The 17,857-nt window shown below is 34.4% G+C and overlaps 1 protein-coding gene across 4 annotated transcripts in view; it reads left to right on the plus strand.

Moving 5' to 3' along the window:
- AGPS (alkylglycerone phosphate synthase) overlaps positions 1–17,857 on the plus strand; it is a 219,447-nt gene that overhangs the window by 143,851 nt on the left and 57,739 nt on the right. For all 4 annotated transcript variants that reach the window (XM_012471935.2, XM_012471934.3, XM_012471937.2 and 1 more), the window contains exon 11: positions 9,713–9,840. In XM_012471935.2, coding sequence (XP_012327358.1) covers positions 9,713–9,840 — 128 coding nt within the window. The remainder of the gene's footprint in view (positions 1–9,712; positions 9,841–17,857) is intronic.

Below are 17,857 nucleotides of genomic sequence, written 5' to 3' on the forward strand. Positions count from 1 at the left end.
CCAACTTCATTCTTTTGTATGTAGATATGCATTTGTTTCATCATCATTTTAGAAAAGACTGTTCTTTCCCCAACTGAATGGTCCTGGCACCTTTGTCAAAGTCAGCATGGTTATTTCTGGATTCTTTATTTTTTTTCCCATTGTGCTATGTTTATCCTTAGGCTAGTACCATATTGACTTGATTACTTTTGGGTTTTAGCACATTTTAAAAATCAGAAAGTCTGAGTCCCCCTTTGTTGTTCTTTTTTGATATTGTCTTGGCTGTTCTGTATCCCTTGCAATTCCATATGAATTAGAGAATTAGCTTGTCAATTTGTACAATGTAGCCAGCCTTGATTCTAATAGAGATTGCATTGAATCTGTAGGTCAGTTAGATCAATTTAGGGAGTATGCCATCTTAACAATGTTGAGTCTTCCAGTGTATGAATATGAGATATATTTTCAACTATTTAGATCTTTAATTTCTTTGAACAATGTTTCATAGTTTTCAAGGTGTAAGTTGGGCACATCTTTGTTTTATTTTTTTTTTGATGCTCTTGTAAATGGATTTTTAAAAAATTTTCTTTTTGATTGTTCATTGCAAGTGTATAGAAATATAGTTGATTTTTGTACCCTGTAACCTTGCTGAATTCCTTTTTTCAGTTCTGTTAGTGGATTCATTAGCATTTTCTATATGCAAGATCACATCATCTGTAGAGATAGATTTACTTCTTTTCCAATCTGGATACTGTTTCTTTCTCTTGCCTGGGCTAGAACATCCCATATAATGTTAAATAGAAGTGGCAAGAGCAGACATCTTTGTGTCTTATTTCTGATCTTAAGGGGAAAGCATCCAGTCTCTCCCCAGTAAGTATGATGTTAGATGTGGGTTTTTCGTAGATAGCTTTAATCAGTTTGAGGAAGTTCTCTTCTTTTTCTAGTCTATTGAGTGTTTTGATCATAACAGATATTGGATTTATCAAATGCTTTTTCTTTATCTATTGAGTTGCTGGTATCATTTTTGTTTTTTATTCTGCTGATATGTTTTATTACATTGACTTTTGGATGTTAAACCATCCTTTTTTTCCTAGGCTAAACTTGGTTATGGTGTATAAGTATTTTTATATATTGTTGGGTTTGGTTAATAATATTTTGTTTAGTATTTTGTTTTTTGCACTCATATTTATAACATATTGAGCTGTCATTTTCTTTTCTTGTGATGTCTTTGGTGGTTTTGAGATACTTGCTTCATAGAATGAGTTGGGAGGTGTTTTCTTCTCTTTTACTTTATGAAGGAGTTTGTAAAGAATTGGTATTAATTCTTTACAACCAATTGTAAAGTGCTTGGTAGAATTCAGCAGTGAAATCTTCTGGGCCTGGGCTTTTCTTTATGAGTATTTTTTGGATTATTAATTGAAATTAATAATTCAGATTGTCTTCTTGAGTCAGTTTCAGTAGTTTGTATCTTTCTAAAAATTTTACTATTTTACCTAAGTTATATAATTTAATACTATGCAGTTGTTTATAATGTTCCTTTATAATCCTTTTTATTTTTGTGAGATTACTAGTAATATCCCCTGTTTTATTTCCAATTCTAGTGATTTGAGTCCTCTCTCTTTTTTTCTTGGTCACTTTAGCTAAAGGTTTGTTAATTTTGTTGATCTTTTTGGGGAACTACCATTTGATTTCATTGATTTTTCTCTATTGATTTTTTATCCTTGATCTCATTAATTACACCTCTATTCTCTAATAACTCCTTCTGTCTGCTTGCATTAGTTGTAGTTTGCTGTTCTTTTTCCAGTAGCTTAAGGTAGAAGGTTAGGCTATTAGAGATTTAAAAAATATATACAGACATTTACCATCACAATTTCTCTCTAGGTATTGCTTTACCTTATCTGATATGTTTTGGTATATTGTGTCTTCCCTTCCCTTCTTCTCAAACTATTTTCCAATTTCCTTATTGATTTCTCCTTTGACTTGTTGGTTATTTAGTAGTATGTTGTTTAATTTTCACAAATTAGGCAGATTTCTAATTTCTTACCAGTTTCTTATTCCATTCCATTCCATTCCATTCCATTCCATTGTGGCTTGAGAACATACTTTGTATTATTTCAGTCTTTGAAAATTTGTTCAAGTTTATTTTATGACCTCGCTGGCATGTAGTCTATCTTGGAGAATGTTCTGTGAGCACTTGAAATAATTGTATATTTTTCTGTTGTTGGGTGGAGTGTTCTAGTCTGTTAGGTCTAATGGGTTTATAGTGCACAACTCCTCTATTTCCTTCTTGGTCTTATGCCTAGTAGTTATGTCCATTATTGAAAGTAGGGCATTAAAGTCTCCAGCTGTTGTTATTGAATTATCTGTTTCTCTCTTCATTTCTGTCAGTTTTTGCTTCATATAGTTTTGTGCCTTGTTATTAGGTACATTCTGTTTATATTTGTTGTTTTGTCTTTCTGATGGCTTATCATTATAAAATGTCCCTCTTTATAGCCAGTAATGTTTTGTTTCAGTCTGTTTTGTCTGATATTAGTATATAGTCCCTCCAGCTTTCTTGCAGTTGCTGTTTCCATTATATATATTTTTCTTTCGATCTAGTCATATCTCTGAATTTAAAATGTAGATTCTAGAGAGATCCAAGATGGCCGATTACTAGCAGCTCAGGATTGTAGCTCCCAGTGAAAGCCCAGAGAACGAGAGGACACCACACTTTCAGACGAATTTTTGTTGCTCACGGACCAGGAGATTCCCAGCGGAGGAGCCCCATGGGTCACCAGCATGACTCTTGTGGCCGGCGTGGTGGTTTTGCCAGCGCCTCGGCGTGGCGGTTCTCGGTGCAGAGTAAACGGGACTGGGTCCCCTTCTGGTCAACGTTCGGCGCTCCAGGAAGGCAGAGTCGCCCATTCAGCTGATTGAAAAAGGGACTCAAGAGGGAAGCCAGACCGGAGATTCCCAGGCAGAAAAGCACCATGAATCTTAATACCGCTGTTTTAGCCAGCACAGTGGGTTGCTCAGATTCTGGCGCTGGGAATCAACAAGTTTGACGTCCACTCAGAGACCTAATTTGAAAGTCAGTAATTACAAAGATGACAGGTGGATAAATTTACAATAATGGGAAGAAACTAGCATAAAAAGGCTGAGGATACCCAAAATCAGAATGCCTCTCCCTCTACAGGGGATCACAGTTCCTCATCAACAGGGGAACAAGGCCTGATGGAGAACAAGTGCATTCCATTAACAGATTTAGGCTTCAGAAGGTGGATAATAAGAAACTTCTGTGAGTTAAAAGAACATGTTCTAGCCCAATGTAAAGAAACTAAGAACCTTGAGAAAAGGTTTGACGAAATCCTAATGAGAATAGACAATTTAGAGAGGTATATAAGTGAATTAATGGAACTGAAGAATACAATATGAGAACTCTGCGAAGTATGTGCAGGTTTTAACAGTCGAATTGATCAAGCAGAAGAAAGGATATCAGAGGTCAAAGACCAACTTAATGAAATGAAATGAGAAGACAAGATTAGAGAAGAAAGAGTAAAAAAAGAATCAGCAAAGTCTCCAAGAAATATGGGACTATGTGAAAAGACCTAATTTACATTTGGTAGGTGTACCTGAATGTCATGAAGAGAATGAATCCAAGCTGGAAAATATTCTTCAGGATATTACTCAGGAAAACTTTCCTAACCTAGTAAGGCAGGACAATACTCAACTCCAGGTAATACAGAGAACACCACAAAGATATTCCTCAAGTAGAGCAACCCCAAGACACATAATCGTTAGATTCACCAGGGTTGAAATAAAGGAGAAAATTCTAAGGGCAGCTAGAGAGAAAGGTCAGGTTACCCATAAAGGGAAGCCTATCAGACTCACAGCAGATCTCTCAGCAGAAACCCTGCAAACTAGAATAGAGTGGGGGTCAATATTCAATATCCTCAAAGACAAGAATTTTCAACCCAGAATCTCATATCCGGCCAAACTAAGCTTCATAAATGAAGGAAAAATAAAATTTTTCGCAAACAAGCAAGCACTCAGAGATTTCATCACCACCAGGCCTACTTTACAAGAGCTTCTAAAAGAAGCATTACATACAGAAAGGAACAACCAGTATCAGTCATACCAAAAACTTACCAAAAGGTAAAGAGTATCTCCATAATGAAGAATCTATATCAACTAATGGGCAAAATAGCCAGATAGCATTAAATGACAATACTAAACTCACAAATATCAGTATTAATCCTAAATTTAAATGGATTAAGTGCCCCAGTGAAAGACACAGACAGGCAAATTGAATAAAAAGTCAGAACCCATCGGTACGCTGTATCCAGATCCATTCCATAAGCAAGGACACACAAAGACTTAAAATAAAGGATTGGAGGAAGACTCACCAATTAAATGAAGAGCAAAAAAAAAAAAAAAAGAGAAGTTGTAACTTTTGTCTCTGACAAAATAGACTTTAATAGTAACAAAGACTAAAAGAAACAAAGAAGGACATTACATAATGGTAAAAGGATCAATGCGACAACAGGAGTCAATGATCATAAATATATATGCACCCAATACAGGAGCACCCAGATACATAAGACAAGTTCTTAATGACTTATAAAGAGACTTGGACTCCCGCACAATAATAGTGGGAGATTTTGACACCACATTGTTAATATTCGATGGATCGACAAGATAGAAAATTAACAGGGACATCTATGATTAGAATTCCGACCTGGAACAAGTAAAACCAGTGAATATTTATAGAATTCTTCACCCCAGGTCCACAGAACATACATTTTTCTCAGTATCACATTACACCTATTTTGAAAGTGACCACATAATTGGAAGTAAATCACTCTTCAGCATTTGCATAGCATTTCACAGACTTAAATGAAATATTGGTTGGCTGTTTGTTTGTTATTTTCTTCCCTTATTCCTTCCTGTCTCTGCTGTTAAGCACAATTATCGGCATAAAAGAGGTTTTCAATACCTATTTTTAGATTGCATTCCAGCCTGGACAATAGAGCAAGACTCCTGTTTTCTCTCCCCCTTTCTCTTTCTCTTTCTTTCATTAAAAAAAAAAAAAAAAAAAAAAAGTAAAGTGTAGATTCTGTAGATGACAAATAGTTGGATCTTTTTTTAAAAAAAGTCTCACTATCTCTGTCTTTTCTTTTGGTTGTTTCGTCCATTCACATTTAAAGTTATTATTGCTATGGCCAGATTTATGTCTGCCATTTTTTCCCCCTCTGTGGATCTCATGTCTTTTTGTAGTTTGTGATTATTGCTTTCTTTTGCCTTAAGTGAATATTTTCTAATGTAGCATTTTAATTTCCTTAATGGTTTTTTTCAGTATACTTTTTGAGTTACCTCCTTAGTAACCTCTATAAATGTTACAAACCCAACAATACATTGCTGTATTATATTACTACTGTATATAATTGGCTTTCAAAGAAGCTGAAAAAAGAAAGGAGAGCAAGTACAGGTTGAGCATCCAAACATGAAAATCCAAAATCTGAAATGCTCCAAAATTTGAAACTTTTGAGCACTGACTTGATAAGCAAAGGAGATGCTCAGTGGAGCATTTTGGATTTTGGAGTTTTGGATTTGGGCTGCTGAACTGGTAAGTATAATGCATATATTCAAAACTTCAAAAAATCTCCACTTGAAAATACGTCTAGTCCTAAGCATTTCAGATAAGGGATACTCAATATTTCTAGACATAGAACTTTTTTTATATTAAGCATCTTGTTTATCCCTTCTGGTTCTCTTCATTTCTTCCTGTGGATTTACATTACCATCTGGAATCATATCCTTAGCCCAGTAGAGCTTTACTTTCATCTCTTTTGTGCTACTATTGGTACGTATATCACATTTGTATATGTTATAGATCCAAAAATACATCATATATATTGTTTTATACCATCGATTTTTAAATCAGATGTGAGAAGAAAGGAGAAGAAATATGCATTAATACTATCTTTTATAATTACATAAAATGGAGAAGACTCAAAAGTGCTCTTTTTTATATATGTTATTTTGAATTACTGTTTGGGATCACCTGTTTTGGTTTGAAGAACTTCCTTTAGTATTTATTGTAAGCATGGTTTTCCAGCAGTGAAGTCCCTCAGCTTTTGTTTATCTGGGAATGTCTTTATTGTTGAGAGATGACTGCTGGACGTAGGATTCCAGGTTGACAAGTTTTTTTGTCCTTTCAGCATTTTGAATATATTATCCCACCACTGCCTGACTTCGATTGTTTCTGCTGATAAGTCAGCTGTTAACTTTATGAGTTTTCTTTTGTGATTGATGAGTCATTTTTCTCTTGCTGTTTTTCAAGATTTTCTCGTCTTTGACTTTTAGCATTCCCACTATGATGTGCCTGTTTGTGGATATCTTTGTGTTGCTCCTATTTGAAATTTGAAATTTGTTTAACTCCCTTGTTGTATAGGTTAGTGGTTTTTAATAAATTTAGGAAGTTTTCAGCTATTCTTTCTTTGAATAGTTTTTTTCTGCTCCTTTCTCTACTTTTCTTCTAGTACTCCCATTACACATAAAGTGGTGTGCTTAATGGTTTCCCGCATTTCTCTGAGGCACCATCCATTGTTCTCTCTGTCCTTCATATTGTGTAATTTCTATCCATCTATCTTCAAATTTGATATACATTCTTTTGCCAGATGCCATCTAGTCAGTTTTTCATTTCAATTATTTTACTTTTCAACTCCAGAATTTCCATTTGATTTTTCTTAATGGTTTATCTTCATTTATAATCTTCAACAATGTGACATTATCATCATATCTTCCCTTACCTTTTAAAGTATACTTTCGTTAGTCATTTGAACACATTTATAATGGCTACTTTTAAATCTTTGTTTGGTAAATCTGACATCTAGTCACTATCAAAGGCAGTTTCTGTTTCTTCCCCTCCTACTCCCCAACACCCCAGTATATAGGTCATACTTTCCCGTTTGTATATGTGGTGTGTATATGTATCAGAATTTTTTTGTTGTTGGAAAGTGAATCCTTTAGAAAATTTCTTGTAGCAACTCTGTATACTACTTCCCTCACCCCCCAGCTTTTTATTACTATTTGCTATTTGTTTAGTGACTGGCTGTATTACTTTAATGAGGTCTATTCCCTCCCACTGACCCCCTTTGCAGTGTTGACCCTCTGATGTTGCTCCTTTGGGGGTGTAGCTGTAGTTATTCCTACAGTCCCTTGGTATGACATGTGATAGTGGTTTTGGCTGGGCTTCCTTTGATTCTGTCTTTCCCTAACCACACCTACCTGTTAAGGGCCACTGATTACATGCCAATTGTGCTATTGTTGTCAACAATGCTCTGGGGTATAAATTGCTCTACAGAATAATCCAATCGAATTTAGACACTTTAGAAGGGATAGTTCTGGAGGTTAGTATTTGGAATTTTTTTTTGGATCACAAGAGGGGTCCTCCCCATTGTCTCCGGGCAAACTAGATGGCGTACATTTTAGGTCATATCTCTAGTGAATCTGTCTGTATCTTCCCAATTGCCTTTTTACCACATCATTCACTGTTTTTGAGAATGTCCTGGACTTGGACTTCTTCACGCTCTGTTGCAAATAAAATCATTTCCTTTGCAAAGAGATTAGGAGCTGTCTTATGGCCTGTTTCACTCCCCAGAGACTCTCTGAACCATGGCTCAATAGTTAGGGGTGGGGCAATGGCATGTTTCTATCTGAGTAACACCTCTGCTTTAGGAGCTGAGTGCTGGGAGAAAAGTAGGGGAGGAAATTAGGTTATCTAGGTTTGCTTCTCCTGGCAAGAAACCAGCCCTTTATGAGCCAGGACAAGGGGATTGGGATCCCAGTTTTAGTGTGCTACACTCAAAGTAGAGCTTTTGTTCCACCAGTTGGGGCCCAGAGCTACAGGTGAGCCCTGCTTCCCAGCTGCAGTCACCTGGAACTTAGCCTTGGGAAAAGGTAGCTGGGGTCAGCCTATTACATGGAATAGGATCAAATTTTTTTCTGAAATTAAGAAAGTCTTTAGATATATATTCAAGATAAAGGAAAACATGTGTCTACATAAAAACTTGTACACGTATGTTCATTGCAGCATTATTAATAGTAGCCAAAAAGTGGAATCTCATATGTTTATCAGCTGTTGAGGAAATAAACAAAATGAGTTATACTATACACTGCAATAATATTTGGGAATTAAAAAGGAATGAAATATTAATACATGCTATAGCATGGATGGACCTTGAAAACATTTTGGTAAGTGAAAGAAGCCAGTCACAAGGCCAGGTATTATGAGATTCCTTTTATATGAAATGCTCAGAATAGGGAAGTCTGTATAGACAGAAAATAGATTTGTGGTTGCCTATGACTAGGATGTGGGAGTGGAAACGGAGAGGGATTGTGTAGTGGAAATGGGTTTCTTTTTTGGGTTGATGAAAATGTTCTAAACTTAGATCGTAATGACAGTTGCACATATCTGTGAATATACACAAAACATTGTATTTTGCACTTTAAATGGGTGAATTTTGTTTTCTGTAAATTATGTCTCAGTAAAGATGCTAAAACAAAAGAGAATGTTTAGTCACTTTTGTTATCTTTTAAATTTTATAAGGCATATCTATTTTGTATTAAAATATTTATCAGACCAAACTTGCAGAGCTTTTGTGATCATACAAGTTGTAAGTTATTTTATAATCTCAGTAGGAAATCATATATATATGTGGTGAATATATTGTGATCTAATGTAATTTGCTTTTCATAGACTTGTCATAGTTTTTAATCCTGTGTTATATATTGACAAGTTGTGTTAATTATATTATAAACTTATTGGAAGCTTTGGTTTTTGTGAAACTTTAATTTCTTGTGTTGTTATGAAGGTCTGCAGTTTCAAAGATTTCTCCCCTTCTTTACTCTATTTTTAAAATGATGCTCAGGAAGTTTACTAATAACATTGTTAATTTCTAACATTTGTATATCAGAAACCACTGATTTGAAAAGCTTGGCTTTGTGAATATAATAGTTTAACTTATTATTTCCTCTCCAATTAGTCCCTCTTATAATAAAGGAAAGAGCATTTCTTTTATTTAATCTTGTTTTTTTCATTTTTTAATTTGTATTTGTGTTTTTTAATTTTTTCCTTTTGAAGATCATTTCTTTTATTGGTGGTTATATTATGATAGATATTTATAATAACTACTTTGTCTCCATCGGGTATTTTTTGTTTCTTAAAAGGGCATCTCAGTAATGCCTTTGTCTTTTCTTTGTATTAATTCTTAGGAAGAAAAGCAAGATAATATTTACTCAGATTTCTTCTATCATCTTAGATTCTCATTGAAGGTTAGGTTCTTTTTGCCCAAAAAATTGTTTTTCAGACTAAAAATAAGCACAAATATCAAAATATACTTTTGTCTAAATACATATGAGACATAAAACTCCATTATTTTTCATTTTTTTAAAATTTTAATTAGTTGTAATGCTTTAAAAACTATTTAGAAGTAACCTTCTTGGAGAAAGTTTACTTTAAAATATTTAAAAATATTTGTACATAACTAAGTAAAGCATATTCCTAAAGGTTTTTTGGGAAATTATAAAATTTGCTTAATTTTATAATTTTTTCTAAAATGACTTGAGTAGTCATTATTCCCCAGGTAGACTTGATAAATTTAAATATGCATAATGAATTAAAGATTAAATAGATTTAAATACTATTTAGAAAATTGTCATATGATATACTAAATTATTCCCACTTCTTTTTCAGGAACTCTTGGTGTAATAACAGAAGCTACGATAAAAATCAGACCGGTCCCTGAATACCAAAAGTATGGCTCGGTAGCTTTCCCTAATTTTGAACAAGGAGTAGCCTGTTTAAGAGAAATTGCAAAACAGGTAAAAAAAATATATATGTGTGTGTGTGTGTGTGTGTGTGTGTGTATTTATATTTTTCAAATTCTGCATAGTTGATTGTGATATATTACAACTAATCTTCTTATTTAGTTGTATTATATTTGTGGTTTTTACCTAGTTTTATATGAAAAGGTAGTGTTGTACTGTCATCCCTTTAAGTGCAGTTACTATTTCTTTTGGTAAGTATATTGCTGTCACACCTATTTCTTGGTCTAGATGGCTATATGATTGTAAGCCAAGGTAAGATATGTACTTTGACTTCAAATGACTTTGCCTTTTATTGACTATTATGTGTCTTAAGTTATTTTTGGGTAAGATATTTTGTAATTAATTGAAGTGATATTTAATTTATCTTAAATTGAGAGATTTACTGAAATTAAAATAATGGCTAAATATGAAAGACCCCAAAATTTAGATATTGAATATAGGTAATTCAGCTTCATCAGTTCATAGAATGTGCTGCTACTAGGCTATACTTTGTTTTATAATATTAATAAGCTATAGCTTAAATTACATAATATAGTATATATAATATAATAAGCTAAAAGGAATTTTTATTTTCTCTTCTTCTTAAAAAATATTAAGGTTTTTTTTTTTAACACTAGATAATGCTAAGTAATTTTAAGTATGTATATAGTTCTGTCAGTATGGAAATGTCTACATCTCTTTAGGCATTTGGTTTATTGTTTAAATTACAACCATTTATGAATAATTTTTAATTCAGCATTTACCAGCAGGGAAGAAGTCAAGGGAATGTACTGTAGCCTCTCTTTTTTTTTCTTTCTCCAAACTCCTAAAATTTTAATCCTTCCTATCAGTAGTACCCAAGTCGAATCTTGAAGCCAAGGGAGCTTTTTGATGTGACCCATATAGGTCAGCTTCCTGGTATCCAGAGCAGAGTGGAGGAAGAATCTGTTGAGGAAAAGGAATAATATTGAGCAAGTAGTCCATATTTATCTTGGAATTTGTAAGGTATAGAAATGGAAGCTGATGAAGAGTCTCATTTTTCCGTCATCCCAAGACAACCGCTATTTATGTTTTAAATAAATTTAAAATGAGAAAAAATATATACAATATTTACCCACATATATATCATTTCCAGAGCTGTTTATTGCATACACTCAGTTTTACTTTCTTCAAGTTTTTACTTTCTGAGACACTCATTCTGTCTGACAGTTTCCCACTTTCATAAAGTCTAGATATATGATCACCTAATTCACCAGTTGATGGGATAATTTTTGTAATTTTCAAGTAGCTTTAGGTTTTTTGCTAGGACCTACATTGTCAGACTACTCCTGGGTAGGGAGAGGATTCGAAAGGAAATAGGGTCCTGGAATAAGCATTCTTGAACTTGTGGCAAGTTACTTTGGTAGTGGTAAGGGAGAAGTGACTATTAACAGTTGCCTTACATTAGAGGCCCTAATTCACTAGAACTTTGCGGGTATGATGTTATGATTAGGGAGCTAAAGTATATAGTATTAACACCACGTTTGCTAGAATGATGAGATGGCAGTAATATTTAAAACATTATTATGTAGAGGAGTATTGGAGATAAGTTTTTGGAGTAAATAGTATTTGTTATACTAAAATACCATCTGAGCACTGAGTGGTGACATTTCAGTGTGTTCTGGTACTTGTTTCTAAAACTTTCCATCATTCAAAGGCAGAGGAAAGGAGTTTCAAATTAAGATTCCCCAGATATTAAGAAGTAAAAGAACTTGCAGAGCCTTGTGGTTTTGCCTACGAATTAATGCATAGAAGAACAGGAAGCTAGGGTGTTTTTTTTTAATGACCAGAAGCTCACTAATTAAAAAATAAAACAATGATGTTTCCATGTTTATTTTCTTGTTAATTTCAGATTTTTCTTAATGAACAGCTTTTAAAATTTTAAGTGTTTTTACTTTGTTTTATAATTTATCATTGTGTAGTGATTTTAGATTACAGTCATTGGGTGAATATCCTAAGAATTTTTAAACATGAATAAAAGGACAAGTTTTACTGATTTGTGTAAGGATGAAGGAAAATTCCATCTCCTGCTTGTATTAAATACTTTTATTTCCTTCTATCTTTGTTGAGCTTCACCATTCCCCCCACAAAAAACGTTGTTGTTGTTGTTGTTGCTTGTTTGTTTGTTTGTTTGAGATGGAGTCCTGCTTCATCTTCACCCAGGCTGGAGTGCAATGGCGCAATCTTGACTCACTGTAGCCTCTAACTTTCGAGTTCAAGCAATTCTTTTGCCTCAGCCTCCTGAGCTGGGATTACAGGCAACCACCATCACAATCCTCCTATTTAAGCCTAAAGTGTTGAGATTGCAGGCATGAGCCACCATGGCCAGCCTCAAATTAGATTTTTAAAAAATTACAGAAGTAAAAGAGTAGTTTGGATTTGTATTTAATTGCAACAAAACATCTTGAAGAGGTCATGTTCAGTTTGTATTGACCATCTGTGCCCCTTCAATAATATCTCCCCTCTATAGAACACAGATTTAGTAGACTCAAACCTTAGGATTAGAAGTGTACATATTTTATGTTTTCTTGATGGCCCATCTACCTTTCCACATTGCAAATACATGTAAATCTATCTTAGATTTCATTAAGAAGTGATGTACAAATGTATCAAAACACTAAGTTTATAATTTCATTCCAACATAAATAGTAGATGTAATCTGATACAGTTTTTATTACAATTTGATGTGCCCCTGTTAGAAAGTGACACAGAAGAGCTACTTGTGCTGTTGAAAAGCCAGTGTGGAATTTTCCTTCATCCTTGCACAAATTAGTAAAACTTGTTCTTTTATTCACTTAAAAAAATTCTTGGGTTGTTCACCTAATGACTATAATCCAAATTCACTACACAAAACTATAGTGTGCCAGGTGCAGTGGCTTACATCTGTAATCCCAGCACTTTGAGAGGCTGAGGCAGGCAGATCACTTGAGCCCAGGAGTTTAAGACCACTCTGGGGAACATGGTGAAACCCTGTCTCTACAAAAAATACAAAAATTAGCTGGGCATGGTGGCATGTGCCTGTAGTACCAGCTACTTGGGAGGCTGAGGTAACAGGATCCATTGAGGTCGAGGCTGCTGTGAGCCATAATCACGCCACTGTACTTCAGCCTGGGCAGCAGAGCGAGATCCTGCCTCAAACAACAACAACAACAAAACTGTATTAAGCTATATATCTTGGAATAAAATAAAGTTAGTGATTGATAGACAGTACTACCATGTGGTTAAAAAAAGCAGGTCAAAAATAAAGGTTCTAATAGCTATGGCAGTTTGGTTCTATGTACTTAGTAACTGACAATTTTTAGAGATATAAATATTGTGGACTAGGAGTTTGTCTTACTTGAAACTGATTTTATTATTATCTGGAAGAGATAAATAAAATTATTAGTTTGGAAATAACAATGATGTCTTTACAAGGTTAAAAGGAAAACTGAGTGTTGAAACAAACTCAGAAGCAATTTCTGAAGTTTGGGGCTTTTTTGTTGTTGTTGTTTTCAATAAAAACTTAGGAGTTTTGCCCTATGATACTGTGAGAGGAACATTTGTTCCAACAAGAGGAAAAACTGTATTTGGTATGAATTAGTACTCGTTCCTCTCCAAACTCTTCTCAGTAAAATCTAGTTTCTTAGAACTAGGTTTTTAGAATTATAGATGAAAAAGCAGCTTTTCTTCGCACTACCTTTTGACAAAGGGTAATTTTTCCTGCCTTCCATCACTTTTATTTTAAATAATTTTAAACTGATAAAGGTTTGGGGTTTTTTGCTTGTTTGTTTTAGTGATTTTAGATTATAATTTGGGAAGAAATAAATTTTATGAATTGTTCTGTTTAAAACTTAATTTATCTTGGAGGAATTCAAATAAATTGGAAGGAGTCAGGCTTAGTACTTACCTTATAAAACATTTAAAACATCATTTTATTCAATAGTAATTTTTGGGAGTATTTAGTACACAGAGAAACTGAAATTATTTTAAATCATTTTTTGTGTCATGCTTTTCCTCCTCTGAAGCAGAGAGAATAACTCTAGTCAAATTTTTGGTTAATTGGATCATTTACTGTTTGATCAAACAAAGTTAGGACAGTTTTGAGACATGTTCTCTACTAGAAGCTACTCAGAACAAGTTATTTTACCTTTACTAAACTGAAAAAATTTAAAGTTATAATTAGGAGACTGTCATTATCATTTGGTCTTTTCCTTAATATAAGCAGAGGGAAATATTCATTCCCTATTATGTATTATCTTATTCTTTAAAACCAAGCAACAATTGACTTGTCAAAATAAAACGTTCTTATTGTTTATCATACAGAGTCCTGGCCGTAAGTCAGTATGTATTCTCCAAGATGACCAACCAGTAATAATTGTAGCCTTAAATAGTTAATTATTTCATCTGTGATACCAACTCTGACTTCTTAGTTAGAAGAAGAATTTATCTACATTTTAAGTTTTTATATCCAGAAATTCACATTTAACAGATTATCGTTTTTTACATAGCCATTTTTGAACTTTTAAATTAATCAATTTTATTGTGTCCCTTTTATTTGAGGTAGTGTGCTCTTAGCTTGATAACCAACATAATGCAATGGATAGTATGCAATTAGATGTGGTTCCTGACTTTAAGTAATTGCTAAGGAGATAGCATATTATGATAATTTTTGTGCCCAAATTTTTTGTATAGCACGTGGAGTTTAGTATTGAAGCATTTGCTCTGATACAACATGAGATTAATAGATTATTTCCAATGTAATCTCTAGGCTCAAGAATTTGGGCTGTTCCAGAGTCTACACAGAATGTTGGATTTACCCTTTGAGGAAACAAATGTTTTCAATCAAGTGTAATTCATTCCTTAGCCATGGACTAGAGTTACACAGCTGTGATTCAATGCTTATACTTTTATAGTGTATCTTTATGACATTACAGTAGCAGAAACCCCTCAGACATTTGAGATATATGTTAATATTGAATTTATTTTACTAGTAAGTAGTCTTTTAAGAGGTACATTCTTAAATATGTCTCATCTGAATTCCAAGTTCTCACTTTTTTCTGTGACAAGAGCTATGATTTAGTTCTAGAAAAACCAGTTTTGCAGAAATATGTTGATATGTTTCTAAGAGGAAATCTTTTTAAATAAAATGATTGGATTGAAAAATATGTTGCTTTTTAAGTTAGTGATGAGAGTACTAAGTAAATAAGACAAATCAGAGTAGTTTTTATTTTTCAGATTATGTAATCAAGTAAATTCCTGGTTGTAGCATCTCTAAAGGGAAGAAATTGCCAGCAATTTTACTAAGTCAGTCTTGTATCCATGTTGTGAGGTCATTGTGGTTCTTTCTTTTTTATTCAAGTACAAAAAGTATATTGATATTTCTGTATTAGTCCATAACAGGTTTCATACGGTTTCAGACTATTAATTACAAAATATACTTGGGCACAAGTTAGATGATTTGAGAGATTCTAGTAAGGGCACATTTATCATAGCAGGAAAGAAATAAATTATTTCATTAACTCAATTTTAGTAAGCAATTTCTGTTTGAGTGTTCTTGAATTCCCTGAATTTATCATTAACCCATCATTAAAATTGGTAAAAATATTCCCTCTCAGGTTAGTTTTGGTCACCTACCAGCAGGGGTCACTTTAACTCAAGGACCTTTTTTCCTCCTTTAAAAAAATCTGTGGAATTCTCTCAGCCCCTGGCATTAGTGAATAACATGGGAGTGAATTTAGAGCTCAAATTCTCAGAATTTGTACTGTCTCTAACTTTTAAAGGCAATCTTTTGAGGTGTTTTTTTTTAAAACCTACCAAATTAGTTTTAAAGCAGTGGAAATATGACTTAATCTTTACATATAGTAAGAGATTGAACGTTGTTTTTAAAGAGTAGTAACATTATTTTGATCTTTTGATGATAGAACCTTCCATTTAATTAACTATAGTGGTAACTTTTAATTATTTCAAATTATAAGAAACATTTACAGCTTTGTATATTTAGAATGATATACAATCATTTACAAATATCAATTGCCAGGAGATTATAAACCAACCTGGATGCTATTTTTGAGTGCTTTACTTACATAAGCATTTAGTTATGACAATAACTGAAAAACTCTACTGACTGTTAAAAAATCGGGTGCTATTGAAATATGAGACTTTAAAACTATTGGTTTGAATTGGATAATTTCAAAAAAGTCCATGTTAAAAAACTAATTTAATATCCAAAATTTTTTTTAAAAAAACTTCCTTTAGCTGCTTCTTAGTTCTTTTTTGATAGTGTTTATTTGTTACCATTTGCTATGCCTCCTTGATATGGATAGGAATACTGGATAGCTAGCTTATGTGACTCAACTAACAAGTTAGAATTACACTCAGTGTAATTGAATATTAGTTGCTATATGATACAGCAGTGGCCCTGGTGCTTTCTTATATTTTTTCAGCTTTTTTATTTGAAATTTTTAAGCATACAGAAAATTTGAAAGAATGGTACAGTGATCACCTATGTATCCACTTCATATATTCAACAATAAATAACTTTTTGCCTCGTTCAACATGTATGTGTATATGTTGTTTGGACCATTGGAAATTAGGTTGCAGACTTTTTTTTTTCTTGAGACAGTTTTGCTCTTGTTGACCAGGCTGGAGTGCACTGGTGCGATCTCGGCTCACTGCATCCTCACTGCAACCTCTGCCTCCAAGGTTCAAGTGATTCTCTTTCCTCAGCCTCCTAAGTAGCTGGGATTACAGGCATCAACCACCACACCCGGCTGATACTGTTTGTTTTTTTTTTTTGAGACGCAGTTTCGCTCTTGTTACCCAGGCTGGAGTGCAATGGCGCGATCTTGGCTCACCGCAACCTCCGCCTCCTGGGTTCAGGCAATTCTTGTGCCTCAGCCTCCTGAGTAGCTGGGATTACAGGCACGCGCCACCATGCCCAGCTAATTTTTTTGTATTTTTAGTAGAGACGGGGTTTCACCATGTTGACCAGGATGGTCTTGATCTCTTGACCTCGGGTGATCCGCCACCTCAGCCTCCCAAAGTGCTTGGGACTGTAGGCGTGAGCCACCATACCCAGCCTAGGTTGCAGACTTTAGGACACTTAACCTAAATACTTCAGCACCGTCTCCTAAAGTCAGAAGAACAGTGTTCTTTACAACTACAATACTATTATCATGTCTAAGAAAATCAGCAGTAATTTGTTTTTGTTTTGAGATGGAGTCTCACTCTGTCACCCAGCAGGTTAGAGTGCAGTGGTTCACTGCAACCTCCTCCTCCTGGGTTCAAGTGATTCTCCTGCCTCAGCCTCCTGGGATTACGGGTGTATGCCACCACATCTGGCTAATTATATTGTTTGTTTTTTTTTTTTAGTAGAGGTGGGGTTTCACCATGTTGGCCAGGTTGATCTTGAACTCCTGACCTCAGGCAGTCCACCCACCTTGGTCTCCCAAAGTGCTGGGAATTACAGGCATGAGCCACTACTCCTGGCCAATCAGCAGTAATTTCTCTTTTTTTTTTTTTTTTTATTGCATTTTAGGTTTTGGGGTACATGTGAAAAACATGCAAGATTGTTGCATAGGTGCATATGTGGCAGTGTGATTTGCTGCCTTCCTCCCCTTCACCTATATCTGGCATTTCTCCCCATGCTATCTCTCCCCAACTCCCCACCCCCTGCTGCCCCCCCCACTCCCCCCAACAGAACCCAGTGTATAGTGCTCCCCTCCCTGTGTCCATGTGTTCCCATTGTTCAACACCCATCTATGAGTGAGAACATGCGATGTTTGATTTTGTGTTCTTGTGTCAGTTTGCTGAGAATGATGGTTTCCAGGTTCATCCATGTCCCTACAAAGGACGTGAACTCATCATTTTTGATGGCTGCATAATATTCCATGGTGTATATGGCCACATTTTTCCTGTCCAGTCTATCATCGATGGGCATTTGGGTTGGTTCCAGGTCTTTGCTATTGTGCTGCAATGAACATTCGTGTGCATGTGTCCTTATAGTAGAACGATT

The sequence above is a fragment of the Aotus nancymaae genome, unplaced genomic scaffold (genome assembly GCF_030222135.1).
Source record: "Aotus nancymaae isolate 86718 unplaced genomic scaffold, 86718_ANA_hifiasm-v0.15.2.pri h1tg000008l, whole genome shotgun sequence".
Classification (NCBI taxonomy): Eukaryota; Metazoa; Chordata; class Mammalia; order Primates; family Aotidae; genus Aotus; species Aotus nancymaae.